The sequence below is a fragment of the Clarias gariepinus genome, chromosome 7, assembly GCF_024256425.1.
Source record: "Clarias gariepinus isolate MV-2021 ecotype Netherlands chromosome 7, CGAR_prim_01v2, whole genome shotgun sequence".
Lineage (NCBI taxonomy): Eukaryota > Metazoa > Chordata > Actinopteri > Siluriformes > Clariidae > Clarias > Clarias gariepinus.
This window is the reverse complement of record NC_071106.1, coordinates 23,872,398-23,898,512: the sequence shown is the minus strand read 5'-3', so window position 1 is coordinate 23,898,512 and position 26,115 is coordinate 23,872,398. Positions and strand designations below refer to the sequence as shown.

Genomic DNA, 26,115 nt, shown 5'->3' with positions numbered 1-26,115 from the left:
AGAAGGATCTAGAGACGTGACTTTGAGACGTTCACAGTATATTAGAACCGTAGACAGTGTTTATTCTGCATAACATTACAAAACAGCCATGTCCAATAAAACAGTGCATCTTTAATAAGCCACATTGTTTCCAGTCAGTAGTAAAATTAACGAAAGACTGAGAAGCCCCGTAATTTATATATATATATATATATATATATATATATATATATATATATATATATATATATATACAGTGGGAGCCACGTCAAACAGCCGCTTGGAGCATGATAGGTCCATGACAGGACCGTGACAGGACCATGATCGATCCGTGCACGGAATGTGATCCCCCGCGATGACGTAGTTAACGATGCCCCACCCCATAAACGCCCCCATGCGCTTTCTAAAAAGATGGTTGCAATGCTGTATAATTCCGCCAGATGGAGCATTGACTGCTTCAGTTAACTGCAGTGTCCAAGCAGCCGGTTACTATATTTAATATATATATATCATAACTTACGTCAACATAGTTTCATAAATAGATGATGTGGTAAAAAAAAGGATAAAAACGATTCATAAAACAGATTTAAATCACTCAATACACAATCCATGATGCTTTTGCTATTTTAATTAATGATTAAATCAATTAATAAAACTACTTATTGCAATATTTTTCACGACATCCTTAATAATACTTAAAGACGGTAAAATCTGTAATTTATCTATACCAGTCGTTATAGGTACGAAATACAAATGCGGGCTATGTACAGTATTTTACATTACGGTGTTTTTATCTATTTCCGTTTAATAGACTGGTAGATCATATTTTACTGCAAAGTAAAGCTTAAAATTTAACTTCTACTTGAGTTTGTTTTCGTTATATTTTTGATGTTTTCGCTGATGTTTTTTTCGCTGATAGTCAAAAATTGGCATAACAAATCGATTAATGGCGCATAATATCTGGAACAAATATCTGTTCATACGGATCAGTATGTCTTTAACCAGCATAACGTTTCCCCATCAAAGATCTGATGGGACATTAATCACTTATCACTACAGTGAATAGATGCGGCAGCAGAGACAGATTAAATCCCCATAAACATTCACACCTAAACACAATACTAACAGAACTAAACAGGTCCAGAGGGTCAGCGCCTGTTATCAGGACAGGGATCACCTACAGGATACTACTGTAATTTTTACTGCTTATATATTTTTGCCATAGTTTCATTTGGTTTTACGCGATTTCATGTTTTACTTGTTCGTGTGTGTACGTGTGTGTGTGTGTGAGAGAGAGAGAGCGTACGTGAGAGAGGGCTTATATTGTGATTTATCCAGGGTTACTAAAGCCTGGCTTACTACTACTAATAAAAAATATTTCAATGTAACCCATGGGTCTCAATCACAAAATCAGCCAACGCTGTAAACAGATGACAAGACAAATTATATAGGCTACCCTGAAACGTTAATTCGAACATTTAAAAAAAAAAAAAATATATATATATATATATATATATATATATATATAAACATAAATATAAGATCGACTATTATTGTCAGGGTCAAGTATACGGGGCTTCTCAGTCTTTCGTTAATTTTACTACTGACTCGAAACCAATGTGGCTTATTAAAGATGCACTGTTTTATTGGACATGGCTGTTTTGTAATGTTCTGCAAAATAAACACTGTCTACGGTTCGAATATACTGTGAACGTCTCTAGATCCTTCTGCAGTAATGTTATCGTGGTGTAAATTATTAACGTATCGATGTATTTCACTTGCAGACAAAATAGACCATGTCTAGTAACGAAAGTAATGAATTTGTCACTACTCTTCTCTTACGCAGCACGGCTAAAAAGATAAGAAAAGTTACACCAATCCTGCCATGATGCTACCCTGTCCCAACACTGGCTGGGGAGATGAACTCATACCAAAACTCCAAAACTTACTATTATTTCATGAGATGAAATTAGGCTAGGATGAAGAAAACAAAAATTAACTCCCCTCTGTGCAATATCTAAGTAGAGTGTAACTGGAGCAGCCACAAAATGCCCCCCGTGTAACTCTGATTAGGAAAAGCTCACAGACACCAAACCTGCAGCACTTTGGTGTAATTTTTATCTTTTTAGCCGTGCTGCATAAGAGAAGAGTAGTGACAAATTCGTTAATTTTAATAACGTGATGTTTGATTTGATATATCATTTCCAAGTTTGATAGTGTCGATTTTAGAGTGCATTATACGTGCGATGCGAAAAGGAAGTAAATAAACACGTAGCAATGCAAAGAGGACAGAGCTGGAAATATTTAAGCAATATAAATTCAACAAAGTGTGATCATAATGGTTGTTGTTGTGCTGTTTAGGTAATTGGTTCCATCGTGTTACTAAACGCAACTGTGTTCACAAAACCGAGCGTAGGGAAAGAAAAAACACTCGCTAACGCGTTTGAATGAAAAGGGGCGGCGGCTTTTCTTTGAAGATAGCGATTGCGTAATGGGGGGCAATCCGTGACGAGGGGGGGGGGGGGGGCGTTTTAGGGCATAACACACCTCTGAACGTCTTTTGTCTTGTAAATGATTATCTTCGTTAACCTTCCAATCCCCCACAGCGCACACACTCTACACTGTTGCTATGTCTGTTGGGGCACTTGGTTATACACAGCACCTTAATGTATGAAACACTTACTTCCTGGTTTGTTTTATTTTAAATATTGCTTATTACCTTTTCCCGCAAAATAAACATTAAGCATAAACAACATGTTATCATTGTGTAAATTATTAACATATCGGTGTCTTTTAATTAAGGACAAAAACAGACCCTGCGCTTGTGTTTAGGACTGATGCTGAACAGCTGTGTTCATAGGTTTAATCAACAATTTACAAGACAACAGTTAAAGCGTTTGTGGATGAGAGGTGTGTGTGCGCGCGCTCCAGCATTTCTCCGTTGCTTTAACACAAACATTTGGGCAGAGACAAGTAAGTCTGAAGTACCCCTCCTCCCGCCAAACACACACACACAGAGAGAGAGAGCAATTAGCACCATGTCACAGTCAGTATTCTCCACTGAGGTTTCTTACCTTCCACTCCTTCTAAGTTTGTCTTTGCTCTTTTAATGGAGTTCTTAAAAAAAACCCAAAACTTTTATACTGAGAAAAAATTATTATGGGTCACATAGTCACAAACTAGCACAGATACATATGATCAAGTGTTTAACTGTTGTTTTAATTTGTTTCTATAACCAGTAATAATAATAATAATAATAATAATAATAATAATTATTATTATTATTATTATTAGCCTAACTCTTTGACTATTTAAAACAACGTCGGGTCCCATTTTTGCACATTGAAGTTGTTGGTTTAAGTAAATGTATTTTTAAATACACAAACAATCCCCCAACAATTAAAACACGCACACATGACTTTAAAAATAAAATTTATTCTTCCAAAACTAGTCAAAGGTAAAACAATAATTTGTATAAAACAGGTGAAAACATGTTAAATTTTTGTTTAAAGGTCATTAAAATACCTGGATAACACCAGCTGCTTATCAGTCTCTATCTGGTTCTTTTATATTAAAATATCATTAAAAAAAAAAAAAATATATATATATATATATATATATATATATATATATATATTTATATATTTAAGATGGAACTGTTTAATTCTTTGTTTTTCCCCTAAAGTATCAGATCTTTTGCAATTCTATGTTCAGAACATACAGTAGACCTGACCAAACATCATTCTAAAGCTGTTGCACTGTGACGTCATCCCTCCTACAGCTCCCTCAACAGCTTGTTCAGGCTCCTCCAGAAGCTCCAAAAGGCCAACCGTCATCCGTCTGACCCCCCAATCCTCCACAGCGGAGCCCTGATTAAAGACAACAGGAGAATTTAGTAAAGACAAAGATAAATAAACATTACAGAATATCTAGTTGTAATAAATATAAAAGATATTAGTAAACCTACACCACAGAGTGGGTGAAATACTGTTTTGGGGAATTCTGGAATGTAAATAAACTGGGATAACTTTAACCATTGAACTTTGTTAGTGTTAACCCCGGTCTGTCTGTATTATCGTCTGCATTAAATTAAAATGCGCTTTTCATACAAATAAGTTAGGCGATATAACACTTGTATATATTAGTTCATCTCTGAAGCCAAACTATAACTTACCCAGTACTGAAGCCCCCCACAGCTCCCCACACACACACCTCCCCCTCCCCCCACTCCTTAACTGATAAACACTTCAGAGTTTGTATCCAGCTCGGTAACTAAGCGCTCGCGCTACCGCGCAAAGTCACGGCCAAACTGAGAAAAATATAAACCGGGTTATGAGCGTTTAGCTCGCGAGCTCCTGTACATCTATCCTCAGCTTGTGTCCTTCATGAACTGCATCACATTATATTCACAGATATAACCTGCAGATTAACTCTTACCCAAAGAATAAATAAATGCTAAATTTATCCAGACAACACGCGGTCAGATTCTAAAGGCATTTTTATAAAACACAAACACTCTTCATCCGGTAGTGCAGCTTTTGTAATAGGGACATTAAGAGTATTTTCGAAGCTTTAGTGTCTTTTTAGTTGAAGAGGAGTGACATTGTGAGTTTGTGACACTGACAGTAAGCTGTAATGTTAACTCCAGACCTGGTAAACAGATCATTAAGTTATCTAAAGTTACATCTGACCGCTGCTGGTGCTGCCAGTGATTTTCAAAATGGCCGATAAAAAAACTAAAATGGGAAATAAACTTTACACTAATCCCAAACAAATTTTATAAATTAAAACACCACTTACCGCGAATAGTCCATTAAGCCGCCATCTTCATCTCTAGTGCAGTTTGGCAGCGTCAGTTCGGCGGGGGTGGGAGCGGGTTGTTAAAATCACGTGATTGCAACTCAGCGCAGCTAAATTGCTGGGTTGTGTTAACGTGTCCTTGAGAACGAAGCGCCATCCAGTGGTGGAACCAGGTAAATGCATAAATAGGGCTTGAATGGGCGTGTTTACTGTGAAATCTTGACACGCCTTTCTCGAAGAAAAAGGAGGGGGGATTACGGCGTGCATAGGGCAGCCGTACGCCATTCGTACGCAATTCACACGGCCGCGGCTATTTGGCGTGGCTCCATCTGTATATATATATATATATATATATATATATATATATTTTTTTTTTAATGTTCAAATTAACATTTTAGAGTAGCCTGTATAATTTGTCTTGTCATCTGTTTACAGCGTTGGCTGATTTTGTGACTGAGACCCATGGGTTACATTGAAATATTTTTATTATTAGTAGTAAGCCAGTCTTTAGTAACCTTGAATAAATCACAATATAAGCCCTCTCCCGCGCGCACGCTCTCTCTCTCTCTCTCTCTCTCACACACACACACACACACACACACACACAAACAAATAAAACATGAAATCGCGTAAAACCTAATGAAACTATGGCAAAAATATATAAGCAGTAAAAATTACAGTATATCCTGTAGGTGATTCCTGTCCTGATAACAGGCGCTGACCCTCTGGAACTGTTTAGTTCTGTTAGTATTGTGTTCAAGTGTGAATGTTTATGGGGATTTAATCTGTCTCTGCTGCCGCATGTATTCACCGTAGTGATAAGTGATTAATGTCCCATCAGATCTTTAATGGGAGACGTTATACTGGTTAAATGACTAAAGACATACTGATCCGTATGGACAGATATTTGTTCCAGATATTATGCGTTATTAATCGATTTGTTTTGCCAATTTTTGACTATCAGCGAAAAAAAACATCAGAGAAAACATTAAAAATATAACGAAAACAAACTCAAGCAGAAGTTAAATTTTAAGCTTTACTTTGCAGCAAAATATTATCCACCAGTGTATTAAACGGAAATAGATAAAAACACCATAATGTAAATTACTGTACATAGCCCGCATTTGTTTTCCATACCTACAACGACTGGTATAGATAAATTACAAATATTACCGTGTCTTTAAGTATTATTAAGGATGTCGTGAAAAATATTGCAATAAGTAGTTTTATTAATTAATTTAATCATTAATTAAAAATAGCATAAGCATCATGGATTGTGTATTGAGGGATTTAAATCTGTTTTATGAATCGTTTTTTATCCCTCTTTTTTACCACATCATCTATTTATGAAACTATGTTGACGTAAGTTATGTTATATATATATCAAATATAGTAACCGGCTGCTTGGACACTGCAGTTAACTGAAGCAGTCAATGCTCCATCTGGCGGAATTATACAGCATTGCAACCATCTTTTTAGAAAGCGCATGGGGGCGTTTTTTGGGGCGGGGCATCATTAACTACGTCATCGCGGGGGATCATATTCCCTGCACGGATCGATCATGGTCCTGTCACGGTCCTGTCATGGACCTATCATGCTCCAAGCGGCTGTTTGACGTGGCTCCCACTGTATCAAGACTAAAACACTAACTTTGCTAAATAAGAAGCTTGCATAGACAGAGGTGGCATCAGAAAATGTAAACAGATCACACATTTCGCTTAAAAAAAGAAGAAAGAAAAATAACCCATTTAAAAATAAAATGGAATAAATATATAATGAATAAATATAATAATAATTATATGAAGAACTATTTAAATCACTATGAGTGCAGTTGACACAGTTTAGATAGTTAAATGTAGTCCTTTGCTTCATCAGCCGTAGGAACATTTTTTCCAACACCATTGTAGGTGATTCTCAGCCATGCCGGATAAAACAGGCCATAGCGTATACCCTCAATGCCACGAAGTTGTCGCCGGACATCATTGAAAGAAGCACGAGCTTTTGCAATTTTTGCTGTGTGGTCGGGAAAAACAAAAATACTATTCTTTGAAATTAATTTGCTTTAACTCTCTAGCATGCTGTAAACATCAAGGCATTCACTGTAGTAGTAAAATTTAGTATTGGCTGCAGATTGTGATGAAATCTGTCTAAAGTTGGCTCCTTCTCCAGGCTGAGCACCACTTTAAGCAGCACTGCGATGTTAGACTTAGTGCAGCTGTTAGGACCCTCAGGAACACCTTTATGCGAATATTATTATGCCGTGATCTGGCGTCCAAATCTTCGCATTTGTTATCCAGTTTGACTAAATCTGCTGTAAGACATTGTATTGCATTGCAGTAATGTTATCAGTTCAATCAGAGAGCGAGCGCTCCATCTCATCTATGTTACCATTTAGCTTAGACAGTCCGGCATCAATGGTGGCCTTTTCATTAGCCAGTTGTGTCTTTACAGCCTGTACAATATCTCAAGCTTAAACACCCGTGTCAATCACAGAAACTGCCTTTGTGAACCGTGGGTTCAGCGCGCGGCAGTGAATCGTGCATGGTGAGGCCGTGACCTGTGGATGAGGCCTTAGTTGTGACTGCGTTGTGCTACGGGTTTTAGTGTTTTTACCGGACATCGTGGCCACCTTTAGAGACAAGTATACAAATAAAACTGTTAATAGGGAAGAATAACAATAAAATTAAAAGCATAATTTAATAAAAAATTTGAAAATAATCCTCCTGAGCCTCTCAAAACATGTCCTACTCCATTACAAGCTCAACAGCACCTCTCAAATTCAAATTTAAATTTTATTTGTCATATACACAGTCATAAACAGTACATATGCAGTGAAATCAAACGACCGCCCGATACCTTAAAAATAAAAGATTATTAATAGAAAATATGAACAAAAGGAAATAAAATATGGAAAATAAATTTAGCTAAGATGAGAAAAATATATCTATAGAAGGTAAGACAAAATTTTCAATATAAGAAAAATATAAGAAAACCTAGCTGTACAACTATGAAGAAGAGATGATTTCTGTACAAATATAAAAAAATTAGTATGGAGATGAAATGGAATTTAAAAAGAAATGTCTGGGGGGGGGGGGAGGGTGCAAATATGCATGTCTTATAGGGAATCGCTCGTAAGTGGTCAAAAATTCTTAGAGTGACGCAATTTTGGTCTTACTTTTAGGAGTAGGAGTAAGAGCTATTTATCAAGATTCTCAAAATAGGAAATCACTCCTATCTCCACTAACATGTTAGAGGGCTCCGGAGGCCACACAGGATCAGTTTACTGCTCTGAGGTGCAAAAACAAAACAATTGCCACAGATGAACATTAAAAGGATACATGCTGAACATTTTGGTGGCATGGCAAAAAAACAGAAGAGTGATAAAAGACTAAAAGAGTGGAAGAGAAAATCTGAATTATGAGAAAACAAATAGGTTATTACAGATGTTAAGTGCAGGATTGAACATTGTGGAAAGTATTTTGTGGGAATACTGGCTAATGACCTGTACAGGTCTTTACAAAAATGGACAGGGTGGCAGGAAATGAGACAGATAGGTAGAGAGTGATTCTGTTAGGTTCAGTGAGGATGATGAAGGAGAGAGAATGACTCAGAAAAAGTAAAAAGAATAAATAGAGCTATAAAAGCAAGAAGTTGTAAGAGGGGGGAAAAAAAACAGGAAACACCTGGCATAGAAGTTTCATGAAGCAAGGATTTAATTTTTTTTTCAGGGTCAGCAATTATATGACACACCTGGAGCAGATAGGGTCCCAACAGTTTTTTTATGGTAAAATATAGCAGTGATATTTAAGAGAAAAGGAGGACTAAAAAGACTTACCAAAAAATAATTAGAGGGCAAGAAGGAGAAATAAAATGGTGTTAGAAGATGGAAACTTGCTAATAGGATGCAATACATCTCATTAAGTGGAGAAGGCAAAAAAGAAGCCAAATGTTGTGAAATAAACAACTGAAAAAAGAGGTACAACAGATCAAAATGGAAAAAGTCTCATGTGCTGAGGCAGTTAAACAAGACTAATAGGGGGGGAAAGATTAAGGAAGGTGGAATTAGGACTTATATTTAAATGGCATTAACAACAACAACATAAAAAGAAGAAATGGATAGAGAAGAAAGAACTAGTGACCTCTATTGCAGGAGTGATAAATACAAGATATGAGATAATTTTTAAGACTGAAATCATTTAGATTATTGCAGTAACTGCAGAACACCATTTGGATATGGTATGTCCCTATCCTTGTTTTAAATGAAGCACTCAGGAGTGCTAGCAAAGTGCTGGTATGGTTGCCTTGTTGATTTTTCAGTGGAAGGCACAAAGCCTCATTACTAATAGACTAGTCCTGCAAGGTGAATGTACTCCTTTATAAAACATTACATCAAAGAAATAAACAAGAATATGTGGTAATGAACTTAAAAATCCATCTCAAAAAGTGAAGGCAGAAAAAGAAAAAGTGGTACTGTGGTGTAATTACAGTGGGAGCCACGTCAAACAGCCGCTTGGAGCATGATAGGTCCATGACAGGACCGTGACAGGACCATGATCGATCCGTGCACGGAATGTTATCCCCCGCGATGATGTAGTTAACGATGCCCCGCCCCATAAACGCCCACATGCGCTTTCTAAAAAGATGGTTGCAATGCTGTCGCCAGATGAAGCATTGACTGCTTCAGTTAACTGCAGTGTCCAAGCAGCCGGTTACTATATTTAATATATAACATAACTAACGTCAACATAGTTTCATAAATAGATGATGTGGTAAAAAAAAGGATAAAAACGATTCATAAAACAGATTTAAATCACTCAATACACAACCCATGATGCTTATGCTATTTTTAATTAATGATTAATTTAATTAATTAATAAAACTATTTATTGCAATATTTTTCAGGACATCCTTAATAATACTTAAAGACACGGTAACATCTGTAATTTATCTATACCGATCGTTGTAGGTACGGAATACAAATGCAGGCTATGTACAGTATTTTACATTACGGTGTATTTTATCTATTTCCGTTTAATACACTGGTAGATAATATTTTGCTGCAAAGTAAAGCTTAAAATTTAACTTCTGCTTGAGTTTGTTTTCATTATATTTTTGATGTTTTCGCTGATGTTTTTTTTTCGCTGATAGTTAAAAATTGGCATAACAAATCGATTAATGACGCATAATATCTGGAACAAATATCTGTCCAGGAATCAGTATTTCTTTAGTCATTTAACCCTTAGGAGTCTGAGGGTGTTTTGGAGCTCTGAAGAGATTCTGACGTGTCCTGACGTTTGTGTATTTTTCAGTTACTTATAAACATATAAATGTCTAAAGTCTGATATAATTTTATTCAGCACAAACTGGGCAACAATAATATATGAGCAGCATGTATGTACAAGTTTGTATATTGGAGGAAAAAAATGTTATGCGTGATTTTTGAAAACAACAAAAAAACAACTCACTGAAATAAGACCACAAAACACATTCATGACATTTGTGCACAAGACTTTTGTGACCTGGATCTTATAATGTAGAGTTTTTACTTCAAAATGATGTGACAATCACCTTCCTTACTCATTTACAGAAAACAATACATTCATTTAAATTTTCTAAGACACTTTTTGTTTAGAAAGGCAATATGCGAGGAGACGTGAATGATCATGAATAATGCTGTAATTCACACCAGGGAGACAAAGACCCGCATAATGAGCTGTATAATTACCCCTTTCAGTCAGGTATGTGGAAAGTGTTACACAGAGGAAAGTGTTACAAGAAAAATAATTAGAGGACAGAAACATATTACTTTGTTTGTGGTTTATTTAGAATAACTTAACATTCACTTGCAAAAATTCCAAAAACAGTTCAAAATAAATAAAAAGTGCAAAAAGTGCAAACAACATTCATGGTAAAATGGTGCAAACCTGATGTGGTGTCCTGATGTGAGGTGCTGGTGAAGGCAAGGGTGATGCAGACACATTCCTAAAAACAAATTAATAAATAAATAAATAAGTTAGCCTATACTGTTCATAGTAAATGGATATGCAATTAATAGGTATGGAAGTTACAAGTCTAGTGCATCTCAAACATTTACACCTGAGGCATTAGCAAACACCATCCACCTGACATGCTTTACACACATATTTAACACATTCTAAACAGGTATTTGTAAATACAAGCTTAACAAAAGGCATTATGAACATTTACACCACAGAAATATTCATAAACATTCATAAATTCATTATGTCTCTTAGCTACATAAGGCAGTATTTTAGCCAACTGGAACTAGCTTGTTTGTGCTAAATAACATTACCAATAGCAGTGTTATAAGCTAACCAAAACGGATCCAAATATATATTAGCAACCATAATCTACAGCTATCCAAAATGAGGTAAAATACATTAGAACATTTATAAACATCTATAAATTCCATAAGATATTAGCTTAGCCACCGGGAAATAACATGTTTGCTACATAAGGCAGCCTGTTAGCAGTGTTATCTACATGCTACACTAAACTATATAAATGGCATTGAAAGCCAATGTGTCACATAAGCTGACAAGAGCTAGCTGAAGTAAGGGAAATATTTACTAATATTAGTTTAATATTATCAGAATAAGAGTTATATAAGACTTAATAACTTACCCACTGACACTGCTGGATCTGTTCTCTCTTCAAAATGCTCCCGTTCGTCGTTGGAGTCACACAGTCTTCTCCTGAGGTAAATGTAAACTCCTCCTCACTGCCCAAAATCATCTGAAGAGTTTCCTTAGGTGTACAGCGCGTGCCATCTTCCAAACGTGCAGAAAACTCACTGAATCCGAGTGTTTTTTAGCCGGTCTGTGTGTGTTTTCGTGCCGTTGCCCGGGGGCGTGGCCTCGTATGTAGATTACGCCGGGAATGTTTTCCGTGTGAATGGCGTGTCCTGCCACGGGTCATTAGCAGATAATGAAGTGCGACAGAAATTCTGTGAATCTTCTTGGTTTTATACAGATTACATAAACTGAGAATATTTGTTTTTTTAATGTGAATTGCATCATTTAAAAGTAGACCCTTTAAGCTTTCTATAGATATGTTTCTCATGTCTGTGTGTGCAGTATTCGCGGAGTTTCAGTTCATTTTAGTGACGTGTTTCAAAAAGATTTTCGCGGAGACTGAGACGGCTGAAAGCGCACCCTGTTTATTTTCTTTATTTTACAAAAGCACATTGTTTTGTGGATATTGTGAGTATACATGAAAAAAAGTAGACCCTTTACAGATTCAAATGATGTACTACACTAATGTGTATGATTAATCATGACGGAGCATTTTAAACTCTTTTCACGGTTACCAGAAAAAAATGCACTTTTTCCGCCGGTGGCAAGTCAGACTCCTAAGGGTTAACCAGCATAACGTCCCCCATCAAAGATCTGATGGGACATTAATCACTTATCACTACGGTGAATAGATGCGGCAGCAGAGACAGATTAAATCCCCATAAACATTCACACTTGAACACAATACTAACAGAACTAAACAGTTCCAGAGGGTCAGCGCCTGTTATCAGGACAGGAATCACCTACTGGAGACTACTGTAATTTTTACTGCTTATATATTTTTGCCATAGTTTCATTTGGTTTTACGCGATTTCATGTTTTATTTGTTTGTGTGTGTCCGCGTGTGTGTGTGTGTGTGTGTGTGTGTGTGTGTGTGTGAGAGAGAGAGAGAGAGAGAGCGTGCGCGCGGGAGAGGGCTTATATTGTGATTTATCCAAGGTTACTAAAGACTGTCTTACTACTACTAATAAAAATATTTCAATGTAACCCATGGCTCTTAATCACAAAATCAGCCAACGCTGTAAACAGATGACAAGACAAATTATATAGGCTACTCTGAAACGTTAATTTGAACATTTTAAATATATATAAAATTACGGGGCTTCTCAGTCTTTCGTTAATTTTACTACTGACTCGAAACCAATGTGGCTTATTAAAGATGCACTGTTTTATTGGACATGGCTGTTTTGTAATGTTCTGCAGAATAAACACTGTCTACGGTTCGAATATACTGTAAACATCTCAAAGTCATGTCTCTAGATCCTTCTGCAGTAATGTTATCGTGGTGTAAATTATTAACGTATCAATGTATTTCTCTTGCAGACAAAATAGTCTAGTAACGAAAGTAATGAATTTGTCACTACTCTTCTCTTACGCAGCACGGCTAAAAAGATAATATAAATGACACCAATCCTGCCATGACGCTACCCTGCCCATACACAACACTGGCTGGGGAGATGAACTTAGACTTTACAAAACTTACTATTATTTCATGAAATGAAATTAAGCTAGGATGAAGAGAACAGAAGTGAACTCCCCTCTGTGCAATATCTAAGTAGAGTGTAACTGGAGCAGCCACAAAATGCCCCCCGTGTAACTCTGATTAGGAAAAGCTCACAGACACCAAACCTGCAGCACTTTGGTGTAATTTTTATCTTTTTAGCCGTGCTGCATGAGAGAAGAGTAGTGACAAATTCGTTACTTTTAATAACTTGATGTTTGATTAAATATTATATCATTTCCAAGTTTAATAGTGTCAGTTTTAGAGTGCATTATACGTGCGATGCGAAAAGGAAGTAAATAAACACGTAGCAATGCAAAGAGGACAGAGCTGCGAAATATTTAAGCAATATAAATTCAACAAAGTGTGATCATAATGGTGGTTGTTGCTGCTGTTTAGGTAATTGGTTCCACCGTGTTACTGAACGCAACTGTGTTTACAAAACCGAGCGTAGGGAAAGAAAAAACACTCGCTAACGCGTTTGAATGAAAAGGGGCGGCGGCTTTTCTTTGAAGATAGCGATTGCGTAATGGGGGCAATCCGTGGTGGGGGGTGGGGGCGAGTTTTAGGGCATTACACATCTCTGAACGTCTTTTGTCTTGTAAATGATTATCTTCGTTCACCTTCCAATCCCCCACAGTGCACACACTCTCTACACTGTTGCTATGTCTGTTGGGGCACTTGGTTATACACAGCACCTTAATGTATGAAACACTTACTTCCTGGTTTGTTTGATTTTAAATATTGCTTATTACCTTTTCCTGCAAAATAAACATTAAACATAAACAACATGTTATCATTGTGTAAGGACAAAAGGCAAGTTAAGTTAAAGTTACAAAAACAGACCCTGCGCTTGTGTTTAGGACTGATGCTGAACAGCTGTGTTCATAGGTTTAATTAATGATTAACAAGACAGTTAAAGCATTTGTGGATGAGAGGTGTGTGTGTGCGCGCGCGCGCTCCTGCATTTTTCCGTTGGTTTAACACAAACATTGCGCAGACAAGTAAGTCTGAAGTACCCCTCCCCCCGCCAAAAACACACATACACACACACACACAGAGCAATTAGCACCATGTCACAGTCAGTATTCTCCACTGAGGTCTTTTACCTTCCACTCCTTCTAAGTTTGTCTTTGCTCTTTTGATGGAGTTCTTAAAACCCCCAACCCAACAGTAAAACCCAAGTGTTTAACTGTTGTTTTCATTTGTTTCTATAACCAGTAATAATAATAATTATTATTATTATTATCATTATTATTAGCCCAACTCTTTGACTATTTAAAACAATGTCGGGTCCCATTTTTTGCACAGTGAAGTTGTTGGTTTAAGTAAATGTGTTTTTATATACACAAACAATCCCCCAACAATTAAAACACGCACACATAACTTTAAAAATAAAATGTATTCTTCCAAAACTGGTCAAAGGTAAAACAATAATTTGTATAAAACAGGTGAAAACATGTTTAATTTTTGCTTAAAGGTCATTAAAATACCCGGATAACACCAGCTGCTTATCAGTCTCTATCTGGTTCTTTTATATTAAAATATTAAATATTTATATTTAAATATTAAAGAGGGAACTGTTTAATTCTTTGTTTCCCCCCTAAAGTATCAGACGTTTTGCAATTCTATGTTCAGAATATACAGTAGACCTGACCAAACATCATTCTAAAGCTGTTGCACTGTGACATCATGCCTGCTACAGCTCCCTCAACAGCTTGTTCAGGCTCCTCCAGTAGGTCCAAAAGGCCAACCGTCATCCGTCTGACCCCCCAATCCTCCAGGGCGGAGCTCTGATTAAAGAAAACAGGAGAATTTAGTGAAGACAAAGATAAATAAACTTTACAGAATATCTAGTTGTAATAAATATAAAAGATATTAATAAACCTACACCACAGAGTGTGTAAAATACTGTTTTGGGAAATTCTGGAATGTAAATAAACTGGGATAACTTTAACCATTGAACTTTGTTAGTGTTAACCCCGGTCTGTCTGTATTATCGTCTGCATTAAATTAAAATGCGTTTTTCATACAAATAAGTTAGGCGATATAACACTCGTATATATTAGTTCATCTCTGAAGCCAAACTATAACTTCCCGAGTACTGAAGCCCCCCTCACCTCCCCACACACACACCAAATTGAGAAAAATATAAACCCGGTTATGAGCGTTTAGCTCGTGAGCTCCTGTACATCTATCCTCAGCTTGTGTCCTTCATGAACTGCATTAAATTATATTCACAGATATAACCTGCAGATTAACTCTTACCCAAAGAATAAATAAACGCTGAATTTATCCAGACAACACGCGGTCAGACTCTAAAGGCATTTTTATAAAACACAAACACTCTTCATCCTGTAGTGCAGCTTTTGTAATAGGGACATTAATAGTATTTTCGAAGCTTTAGTGTCTTTTCTTAGTTAAAGAGGAGTGACATTCTGAGTTTGTGACACTGACAGTAAGCTGTAATGTTAACTCCAGACTTGGTAAACATATCATTAAGTTATCTAAAGTTACATCTGACCGCTGCTGGTGCTGCCAGTGATTTTCAAAACGGACGGTAAAAAACTAAACTGGGAAATAAACTGTAAACTAATCCCAAACAAATTTTATAAATTAAAACAGCACTTACCGCGAATAGTCCATTAAGCCGCCATCTTCATCTCTAGTGCAGTTTGGCAGCGTCAGTTCGGCGGGGGTGGGTTGTTAAAATCACGTGATTGCAACTTGTGTTAACGTGTCCTTGAGAACGAAGCGCCATCTAGTGGTGGAACCAGGTAAATGCATAAATAGGGCTTGAATGGGCGTGTTTACTGTAAAATCTTGACACGCCTTTCTCGAAGAAAAAGGAGGGGGGATTACGGCGTGCATAGGGCAGCCGTACGCCATTCGTACGCAATTCACACGGCCGCGCCTATTTGGCGTGGCTACATAGGTATCAGTGTAAGCCTTTAAAAGGGTTCAGAACCTTCTGACTGGTGAATAGGATGGTTAGGACATATGACTTATGTTTGTCTGATGTTCCCACAGACTCTGGTATTCCTGGACAGCTCGCAGAGAAATGCAGAGCCCCGCATTGGAGTCATCTGTCAACCTGAAGTATTTTTCTACCAGAACGGCTCCTCTAAAGAAAGACTGTTGTGTTAATTATTTAAACTGCACTTCTTTTTTCTAAGCTGTTATAAGCTAAAAATTAAGACTTTAAGTTGCTGCACTGCATAAACACTTCCGGGTATGCTTGGTCTAACCTTGTGCCTACTTACACTGGGGGCATTTGGACCAGACCTAATCAACTAAAGGAGGAGATTATGGCGTGCCAGAATACAAGCGTTGCATGAATTTCACCACTGGAATTAAGCTCCACAAACCCCACTGCAAGCACAGCTAGATTGCTTCATGATGGCTACAGCCTGGTCTCCCCACGGAACAGAAAATCACAGAGAGGGTCGTCACAGACTAAGTGCTAGGTTCACCCGCAGAAAGAAAGAAAAACTGTGGGTATGCTTTCTTCAATCTTCCTGCGTGGCATCACTGAGGCACTCGAGTGCATGCTGGCAACACTGCAGCTTGCTCCCTAAAAGAAATGTGTGCCAGAGAAAATTCCTTCCTGTTATGTCCGACAACAATGGAAAGAGACTTTTCAACAGTAATTCAGAGCAGAGTCACCATGGGACAAATGGATGCTGACTGAAATGGAACCACCGCCATCCCCACCAGGGTTTTGGACAAGTCAACCTGGCCCAGAGGAGTCAGCCCCAGCTCTCAAAAAGTAGGTCTTGGTTGGAGAAATGCTACTTCCTGTCCTGATCAATACTGGGCGAGTGGTTACCCTGCCATGCTCCTCTATTATTCAGCCAGATGCAGGCCTCTCCCAGTCACCTGCATTCACGACTACTCCTTATTATAGAGGACCAACACAGTAAACACACTGTGATTGCAGGGTTGATGGCAAACCTCCCAGTGACCCTTATCCTGGGACAAGACTGGCCTGAAATGAGGCCTGCCAGAAAAAACTGCAAAAGAAGAAATGCAGCACCACCCCACCGTAGATGGCACAAAGCACCCCAGAAAACCGTGTGACTGGCTCAAGGACCAAATGAGGATGCAGATGCTGAAACTGAAAGTGAATAAGCTCTGTCAACTAACTCACATTTTTTCCTGTCTCAGCAGGTGGGACAAAATGTGTGAATTCTTTTGCGGCTACAGGAGGAGAACGAGTGCTTAAAACAGAAGAATGATGGAGAAATGGAGGACAATAAGGTTAAAGCTGTTTTTTTTCTATTTTTTGAAATTATAATACTGAGAGTCATTGACTACAGATGTGGCAATTAAGAACGGGTTTTTTTTTTCCTGCGGAAGGGTTCAATTCGTTTCGCAGAGTGCCACAAGATCGTTTCGGGTTACTTTGCTGTAACCCTGTTTCCTGAAAAGGCAGGAACCAGATGCTGCATGAAAATGCTATGGGAATATCTTTTCGTGTTGCCGGTTGTTAAGTATGTGTGTATCAAACCCGCCAAATTTTGGCTTATATAACCTCGGTCGGGTTCATCATCTGATAAGACGCACCTGCAGGTTATAAATAGGAGTGAACCGGGAACATTCCTCAGATTGATTTGCCTAAACGGACGTCCGGTCACATGGGCAGTGCGGCATTGGGACGCAGCATCCCATTCCTGCCTTTTCAGGGAACAGGGTTACAGCAAAGTAACCCGAAACGTTCCCTTTCAAAGGCTACACTCGATGCTGCGTGAAAACGCTATGGGAACGAGAGTACCAATGCCGCCGCACTGCAAGTTCTGGACCCCCAGGTTGTGTAGCGTGTACGCACAAGGCAGAGAGGTCTCGCAACTATGTCTGTGAAGCTGACTCGAGGACTTGTGAGCCCGTAGTGGCATGAACGTCCAGACTATGAAATCTAACAAATGTGTTGCACACTTGCTGCAGGGCACATGGCAGTCCGCCCTGGCGATTTATGTAGGAGACTACCGATGTGTTGTCCACCCGCACTAGGACATGGTAGCCTCTGAGCTGCTGGAGGAAGTGCAGTAGGGCCAAAAATAGAGCCATCATTCCGAGGCAATTGATGTGCCATGCGAGAAAATGGCCTCTCTAGCTTCCTTGGGCTGGGCGGCCATCCAAGACCGCACCCCAGCCGGTAAGGGAAGCATCTCCAAAGCTCGTTAGCATCTTGCGATGACAAGACGGACCTAGAGTGGGACCCAAAGTCAGGAACCGGGGTCTGAACCACATAGAAAGGGTACGAAGTCCTTTGCGCGTAACCCTTATTTGCCTTCGGGGATTGGCCCTCATATGAAATCCCCTGGCTCTAAGCCACAACTGAAAAGCTTTCATGTGCAAAAGACCCAAAGGTATCACTGTGGATGCAGCTGCCATGAGGCCTAAAGATTTTTGAAAGTGATGTACAGTCACTTTCTGGTCTAGTCTGGTTTCTTTCAGGGCACTGAGGATGGATTCTACATGAGCGGGAGACAATTGTGCCTGCATAGTGATCGAATCCCATCTGACACCCAAGTATGTTGTCCTCTGAGCCGGAAAGAGAAGGCTTTTCGTAGCGTTGAGTCTCAAGCCCAGCGAATGGAGATGAGCTAGGACGACATCCCGATATCGAAGCACTAGCTGCTAAAACTGGGCCAGGATCAGCCAGTCGTCTATGTAATTGAGTATACGGATGCCCTGGAGTCACAAGGAAGCCAGGACTCCATCCATACATTTTGTGTATGTGCGGGGTGACAGAGCTAGACCAAATGGAAGGACCCGATACTGGTAAGCTTTCCCCCCGAAAGCTTTGTGTTGTGGCAAAATTTATATGTAAAAGTATGCATTCTTCAAGTCTTTAGTTAGTGGTTCGGCATCCTGGAATATAGCAGGATATGACCGAAGGACTAACGTGTCGTTGAAGACCGGTGTTGTCCGAAACACCAAAGGCGGCGGAAACTAAACACCGATCCCCTGGGTCTTATAGGAAAGAACGTTACGTGCCCCTCCCCGGTCACCCCCACGGTCCTGGGTGCATACTTTCAGGACTTCTTCTTCGAAAGAAGACAGTGCGGCGATCTGATCTAGAGTCGGCCTGAGAGGGGCAGCAAGCCGTACCCCGGTCCTTACAGGGGGGTGCCGGCTGCTAACACTCTCCTTCTGTGCCTCTCGCCTGGTGAGAGTCAGATCTGGTTGAGGCTGGGTGGCTGACTTCTGCTTAAAGAAGCAGATGATGACCCACACACTGTGGATATACTGAAATTGCTAAGAACTACAGTCTAATGCCACCAAAGAAAAAAAAATGTAAGTAAAAGGTTTGAGATGACCATTTTGTCTTTTTTTTTTTGGTTTGTTTTTATTGGATTAAACAAAAACCACTAGCCACTAGCGAAACTGGGTAAATAACTTTACAACTATCATAAATGAAACGTGAGAAGAGCATAAAAAACACATGAAAAATGGCCCTTGTAATCCACTACACAAATGCACTATTTGTTATATGAAAAAATACTATTAAAATCAGGTCTTATAGATTAAAGAGAGAGGGAGAGAGAATATGAATAGATACTAAACAGAGAATAGTGCCGTTGATCGAAATGCTGCATGTAAATGGTGCTCTATAGTTTTGTGTGTGCACACAGCCTTTTTTAGCTCCCCCCAGGTGTGGGTTGAGTTCTCTCAGGTTAATTTACAGATAACTGGTATAGGGGGATGAAAGACGACAAGAATGTAAACAGTCTCATAAGCTGTATTGTGGGACTGCAAAATTCTCTCTGTTTTGGCTTAAAGACTAGAGACATAAAAAAAAACGTACACCAAGACTTTAAGGCTTGAAAAAAAGACTTAAAAATATAAGTCATTGAAGACTTGAAAATATTAGTCAGTGAAGTGTACAGTATGTTTTGTTTTTTTATTTATTTCCCAACTGAAAGAGTGCTTCTCAGCTTATTCTTATTAAGGTTATTTTATACAAATTACAAACATTAATTACTTTGACTACTATCATGTTATTATTATAATTCTTATAATTTATTTCCTGAAAATAAATATAACTATATGGAAATCATTAATAGTAATAGTTGTCAAGCAACTTATGTAAAGTACAACAAAAATTTGTCTATGCATGTTTGCTAGCGTGTCACATTATTGTGATAACATTCCATATAATAACTACCTACATTTGTGATGCATCTAACAATCTGTGTAAAATAATAAAGTAGTCAAGTTAGCTGTAAAATTAGGTAAAGGAAGATTAAAATGATGAAATAGTGATTTCAAAAGCAGCTCTTTTAATTAATTTCCCTCTCTCTCTCTCTCTCTCTCTCTCTCTCTCTCACACACACACACACACACACACACACACACACAGATGACTCTGTGATTACCTCATTTTTCTGAAGCTCTAAACCTTAGATATATAGGGTTTATTGTCATTGTAACATTACCTGTATAACATTTTTTTACTTGTCAATAGTCAAGGCACAGCAATCATCCTTACCTTTAACATTTGAGATAAGGAGGGGCATAAATGTAGTGCAGTTATTTAGTGCAGTTATGGCTGTTGAATAAAAACAGTTTTTTAGCCTGTTTGTCTGTGATCTGATTAGTCTGTCTTGCCGTTCTGATATGTGTGATATGTCCTTAAGGATGTTTTGAGCTTTTTTGATACAGTGGGAACTGTATAATTCATTTAGTGTTGGGAGAGGGCAGCTGATAATCTTCTGGGCCATGTTTATCACCCTCTGGAGTGTTTTCTTTGAGCCACGGTACAGGTAGTGAATCATACGCTGTTGAAGTATGTTAGAATCTCTATGGAGCACTGGTAAAAGGTCACCAGCAGTCTCTTAGGTATGTTGTTCTGCCTCAGTGCCCTAAGAAAGTAGAGTCCCTGCTGGGCCTTTTTAATCACCATCAAGTGCAATTAATTAATTGCTTTTGGTATGACACGTTTAATTAATGGCAATTCTACCATGAAAACAAAGCATGCCAGAAGATACATGACACTTTGTGTATTTAAAGGAATAATATAAAATATACTTGCTTATACCCTGTTATTTGAAATAGAGAGCTGCAAAATATGAGATGTTAATGTATGTTAGGTATGCTAACAAAAAAACTATTATTATTACACAAAAAAGAAATAATGATAACTTTAACTAGAATGTGTAAACATGTGTGACGTTATACCTTCTAATAAGTTTGACATTACTATAGCCTATATATCATTGGTAATAAAGTGAGAAACAATGTCTTTTATTCGTTTTGATTGGTGTAAAAAAAATGGGAAGCATGAACAACTGACAGATTTTGAGAACACAAAAGCATCCAAGATGACATCCTTAATTTAATAATAAAAATAGGTAGGCAATGCACTATTACAAATAGTATTGCATGTTTAAATTGTGGTTAGACAAACACTGACACTGCAGTTAAATATATTAGTGCTCATATATATTAACATAATATAGCTAGTAACGAGGCACAGCCAAATTCACCAGGTATTTGAGGGAGATCAGATCACAGATCAACCAGGGGCCTGTCATTTGAAATCGATGGAACTGCATGTCAACTTTTCAATTGCAAATGTTCCTCTTTACTCTTAACTCACTGATCAATTTAATTCATATGGATGTATACTTGGACATTTATTCCAGTTTATGAGGTGGGAGCACAGCAATGGATAAATTCATAATGAAACCAGGGCTTCAGTCACAGACTTACCAAATCTAAGATATGCCAGAGAAGGAATGGGTACTGCCTGGACAGCTGTGGAGGTGTAAAGACCAGTGACTAACAATCCATCGAAGAATGAACTAGTGGAGATTGTCACTGCAAAGAGATGCACATAATTAGTACAGGAGGTCTAAGATATAAACTTTTGCTAGTGTTTCAATAGAGTTAAATTATTGGGCTGTACTGTAGCAAGCTTAAGAGGTATGAAATTACTGAAACAGGGTTAAGAACCCTTCAACACATTATTTAAACTTGGAAGGATAGTGCTGAACCATCAGTTTTGTGGAAAAAATGTGGTTAGAAATACATTTTGAATAGAAATTACTTGAACAGTTGCATGAAATACTCTTGCATGAAGGTGCATGGTAAATAATAGCTATGTTTATTAGTAAAAGTAAGAGTATTTCCATACACACAATGTGATGAGAACTCTTAAAATTGATACTTAATAGCTGTGTGACCATAAAAAAACACTTATTAGTGAGGCTAATAAAAAAAAAGGCTTGAATTTGCTAGAAAGGATAAACATTAGACTTTGGAGCAATGAAAACAGTCATGTGGTATGATGAGCTCAGATTGACCTAAGTTCAGAAAGATGGGTGCATCATGTTAAGAAGAGAAGTGTATGGAGCGATGAATACATCATGCATAGTGGCTACTGTACAGGTTGTTCAGGTCTAGGCCTAGCAACGTTATGTGGTAATAAAATTAAGTCAGCTGATGACCTAAATGTACTGAATGACCAAATTACTTCTCATGCTTCCAGAACCACTCTGGAATATGCCATCCTAAAAAAAAAACTTAATTGATCACCTGAATATACTGAATGACTTCTTTAAACCAAAATATTTGTATACATTGTATGTATAAGAGAAACAATGTATATTTGTGTGACAGCAGGTTTACAGCCCACATTTAGTGCATTTAGCACTGTGGACAGCGACTCAGGGGCAGGCCGGCGAAATCCTCCACGGCTAGTAGCTCTTAATCAACTACCCTCCAGTAGTCACTGGCACATGATAAAAGGCTCAACTCTGAGACCCCCGGTGAGTAGGATTCAGATGACTACGCTACTGACACCTATCACCTCTCCCTTCATAGATTCCGTCACTAACGAGAGTTGAACGCACAGAAAGACACAGCCGAGAAGCGGCCACACCGAGCCTCCAGCCTCTGCTGTTCACCTGCGCCGCCACACGCGACACAGGACACTGCCTCTTCTGACCAAGAAGGCTGCCTCTTCTGCATTACCCCGCTCCTCCGAAGAGTTCCTGGGACACCTGTACGAAATAACCATCCAGCAACAAACAATGCTTGAACAGATCGCCCAGTGTCCAGAGGGCCACACAGGGGTTAGTGCACATACAGCAGCACAGGGAGGCACAACGATTCCTGACAAAGCTTACCCCCCACGACGACATCAAATCGTTTCTACAAACCTTCGAAAGGACAGCTGAGATTGGGGGCTGGGCGAAGGAAGACTGGAGAACAATCTTAGTTCCGCTACTGACTGGGGAGGCACAATGAGCATACTTCGCTTTTGCCACTGACTAGGTGGATGACTATGACAGGCTGAAGGCAGAGATCATGGCTCGCTGTGGGCTTTCAAAAGGACATCAGACACTGAATAGGATGCTACAATGGGTAGTAAATTAGGACGGCTGAAATTGGAACTAACTACTCCCCTACATCCTGTTTGCAGTCAGAGAAACACCTCTTCTGCCGAGGAGGCTGCCTCTTCTGCACTGCTTTACCTCCCTCACCTCTAAGAAACCCCAATACATAAGAGCACTGTGTGTGTGAGTGTGCGAGAACAACTTTTTTCAGCATTTTTCTTTTTGAGTGCACTGTGAAAGGAGAGAAGAATTTAAATAAAAGAGCACAATTTTTTCCCTGCATATTCGTGTCTTCTGTCGTCTGTGTTCTCCTGTCCTGAGTCGGTCCTGTGACAATTTGTATATCTCTATCTTAAATATACTGAAATATTTGCAGTATTTCCAATTCTATAATATACACTACCACTCAAAAGTTTGGGATTACTTGCAAATTTATTTGTTTGTGCTTAGTGGGTTATTTTCTACATTCTACAACAATACTGGGGATTTCAAAACTATGAAATAACACACATGGAATTAGGTAATTATTTAGCAACAACAACGAATAAGATCATGGAAAACACAACACAAGTCAGTTATTATTTTAAGACATGGAGGTCAGCCTGTCTGGAATTATTTTTGCAAGTGCATTTGCAAAACCCATCAAGCACCATGATGAAACTGCCTTTCCTAAAGATCTTCCCAGGAAGACAAACCAAAAGGAGAAGTTCATTTAGAGTTACCAGCCTCAAAAATCAACAAAAACCAACAATTAACAGCATCTTGGATTCGAGCCGTTATGAAGGCTTTACAGAACATGAGTACTGTAACACCTGTGCCATTTTGGTCCTAGGGAATAAGATCTGATCCTGCCGCTTTTTCTCCCTTTAGTGTGTCCATGTGTGTACATGTTTCACTTAATTACTAAATTAAGTGCACCTGTGTCTGCCCCGTGTATTCCCCTATTTAAGTCATTCAAACCTGTAGCTCCCTGTCTGTCCACCGTTGTGTTTTTCCTGAGATGGCGCCGCGGATGGCTGCCTCGGTGTGGAGCTCTCTATCTGTCTTACTGTTTTTGTTAGTTTGTCCTGTTTTTTTTTTCTCAAATGTTATCACTTATACCAGGGATGAACTGCTGAACATTCAGCAGGACACATCACACAATTTTCAACCAGTTTTCGATTTTTCAAACGTTTTTCTGAACATTGTAAATGGCGGAGCCGCGGCACTGTTGAAATGCTTTCAGAAGCGCAGGCGGGGGAAGAGAGCCGGTGCGCTCGTCAAGCTCCAACAGCGCGGCTTTTGAACTGCGCTGCCAAGTATACATCTGGCGAATCTCCGCTCTCTACCCAATAAAATGGACGAACTTTTCCTGCTCTCCAGGAAAAATAAGGACTTTTCAAACTCTGCTGCGCTGTGTTTCACGGAAACCTGGCTGAATGAAGCCATTCCAGACAACGCGCTACACTTCCAGCTGTTCAGAGCGGATCGCGACACGGAATCAACGGAGAAATCGCGAGGCGGCGGCGGGACATGCTTTTACACCAATGAACGTTGGTGTACAAATGTGACACCATTGAAGAAGATGTGCTGTCCTGATCTAGAGGCATATTTCATCAACTGCAAGCCTTTCTATTCGCCGCGGGAGTTTACCTCGTTCATTCTTGAATGTGTACATCCCTCCACATCCCCTGCGGGTGTGAATGCAGCATTGCAACAGCTGGCTGCTCACATCACAGACACGGAGCAACAACACCCGGACTCGGTTTTAATTACACTTGGGGATTTTAACAAAGCAAACCTTAAACGTGAACTGCCTAAATACAAACAGCACATTACATGCCCCAACAGAGACAAAAATACTTCGGATCACTGCTACACCACAATAAAGGATGCATATCGCTCCGTCCCCAGAGCAGCTTTAGGACTTTCTGACCACTGCCTGGTTCATCTTTTCCCGACCTATAGGCAAAAACTTAAATCTGCTAAGCCTGTAGTAAAGACACTAAAGAGATGGACCAGTGAAGCAGAGCAGGAATTACAGGCCTGTTTTGACTGCACTGATTGAAGTGTTTTTGAAGCTGCTGCCACCAATCTGGACGAGCTCACAGATTCTGTAACATCCTACATCAGTTTTTGTGAGGACATGTGCATCCCTACCAGGACTTTTTTAACCATGGTTTACAGCAAAACTCAGACAGCTTCGTCAGGAAAATCAGTTTTCTGTAAACGACCCTGCTTCAGTGTGGAAAGGCCTGAAAACCATCACTAACTACAAGACGCCATCCCCCAACTCTGTAGGGAATCAATAACTGGTTGATGACCTGAGTGAGTTCTATTGTAGATTTGAAACACCCAGTCTCACACCACACCCCTGTCCTGACCCTCTTTCTACACCACCATTATCACCTCTGGCAACCACCCTTTCTTCCTCCCCTGCACTCCAGGTCTGTGAAAAGGATGTTCGCCAGATCTTTCTAAAACAAAAAAAAAGGAAAGCTCCAGGCCCAGACGGCGTGACACCAGCCTGTCTGAAATCCTGTGCTGACCAGCTGGCTCCCATCTTCACACAGATCTTCAACAGATCACTGGAACAATGTGTAGTGCCTTTGTGCTTTAAACGTTCCACAATCATCCCCATTCCAAAAAAAAACTAAAATCACAGGACTTAATGACTACAGACCAGTCACCCTAA

At 39.1% G+C, this 26,115-nt stretch overlaps 1 protein-coding gene across 1 annotated transcript in view; it reads right to left on the bottom strand.

Annotated features, from left to right (window-relative positions):
• reln (reelin) overlaps window positions 1–26,115 on the bottom strand; it is a 1,039,407-nt gene that overhangs the window by 906,400 nt on the left and 106,892 nt on the right. The window contains exons 2-4 of the mRNA XM_053500241.1: window positions 21,848–21,921; window positions 19,057–19,071; window positions 13,119–13,132 (exon numbers count right to left, since the gene is read on the bottom strand). Of these exons, the coding sequence (XP_053356216.1) occupies window positions 13,119–13,132; window positions 19,057–19,071; window positions 21,848–21,921 (103 nt within the window). The remainder of the gene's footprint in view (window positions 1–13,118; window positions 13,133–19,056; window positions 19,072–21,847; window positions 21,922–26,115) is intronic.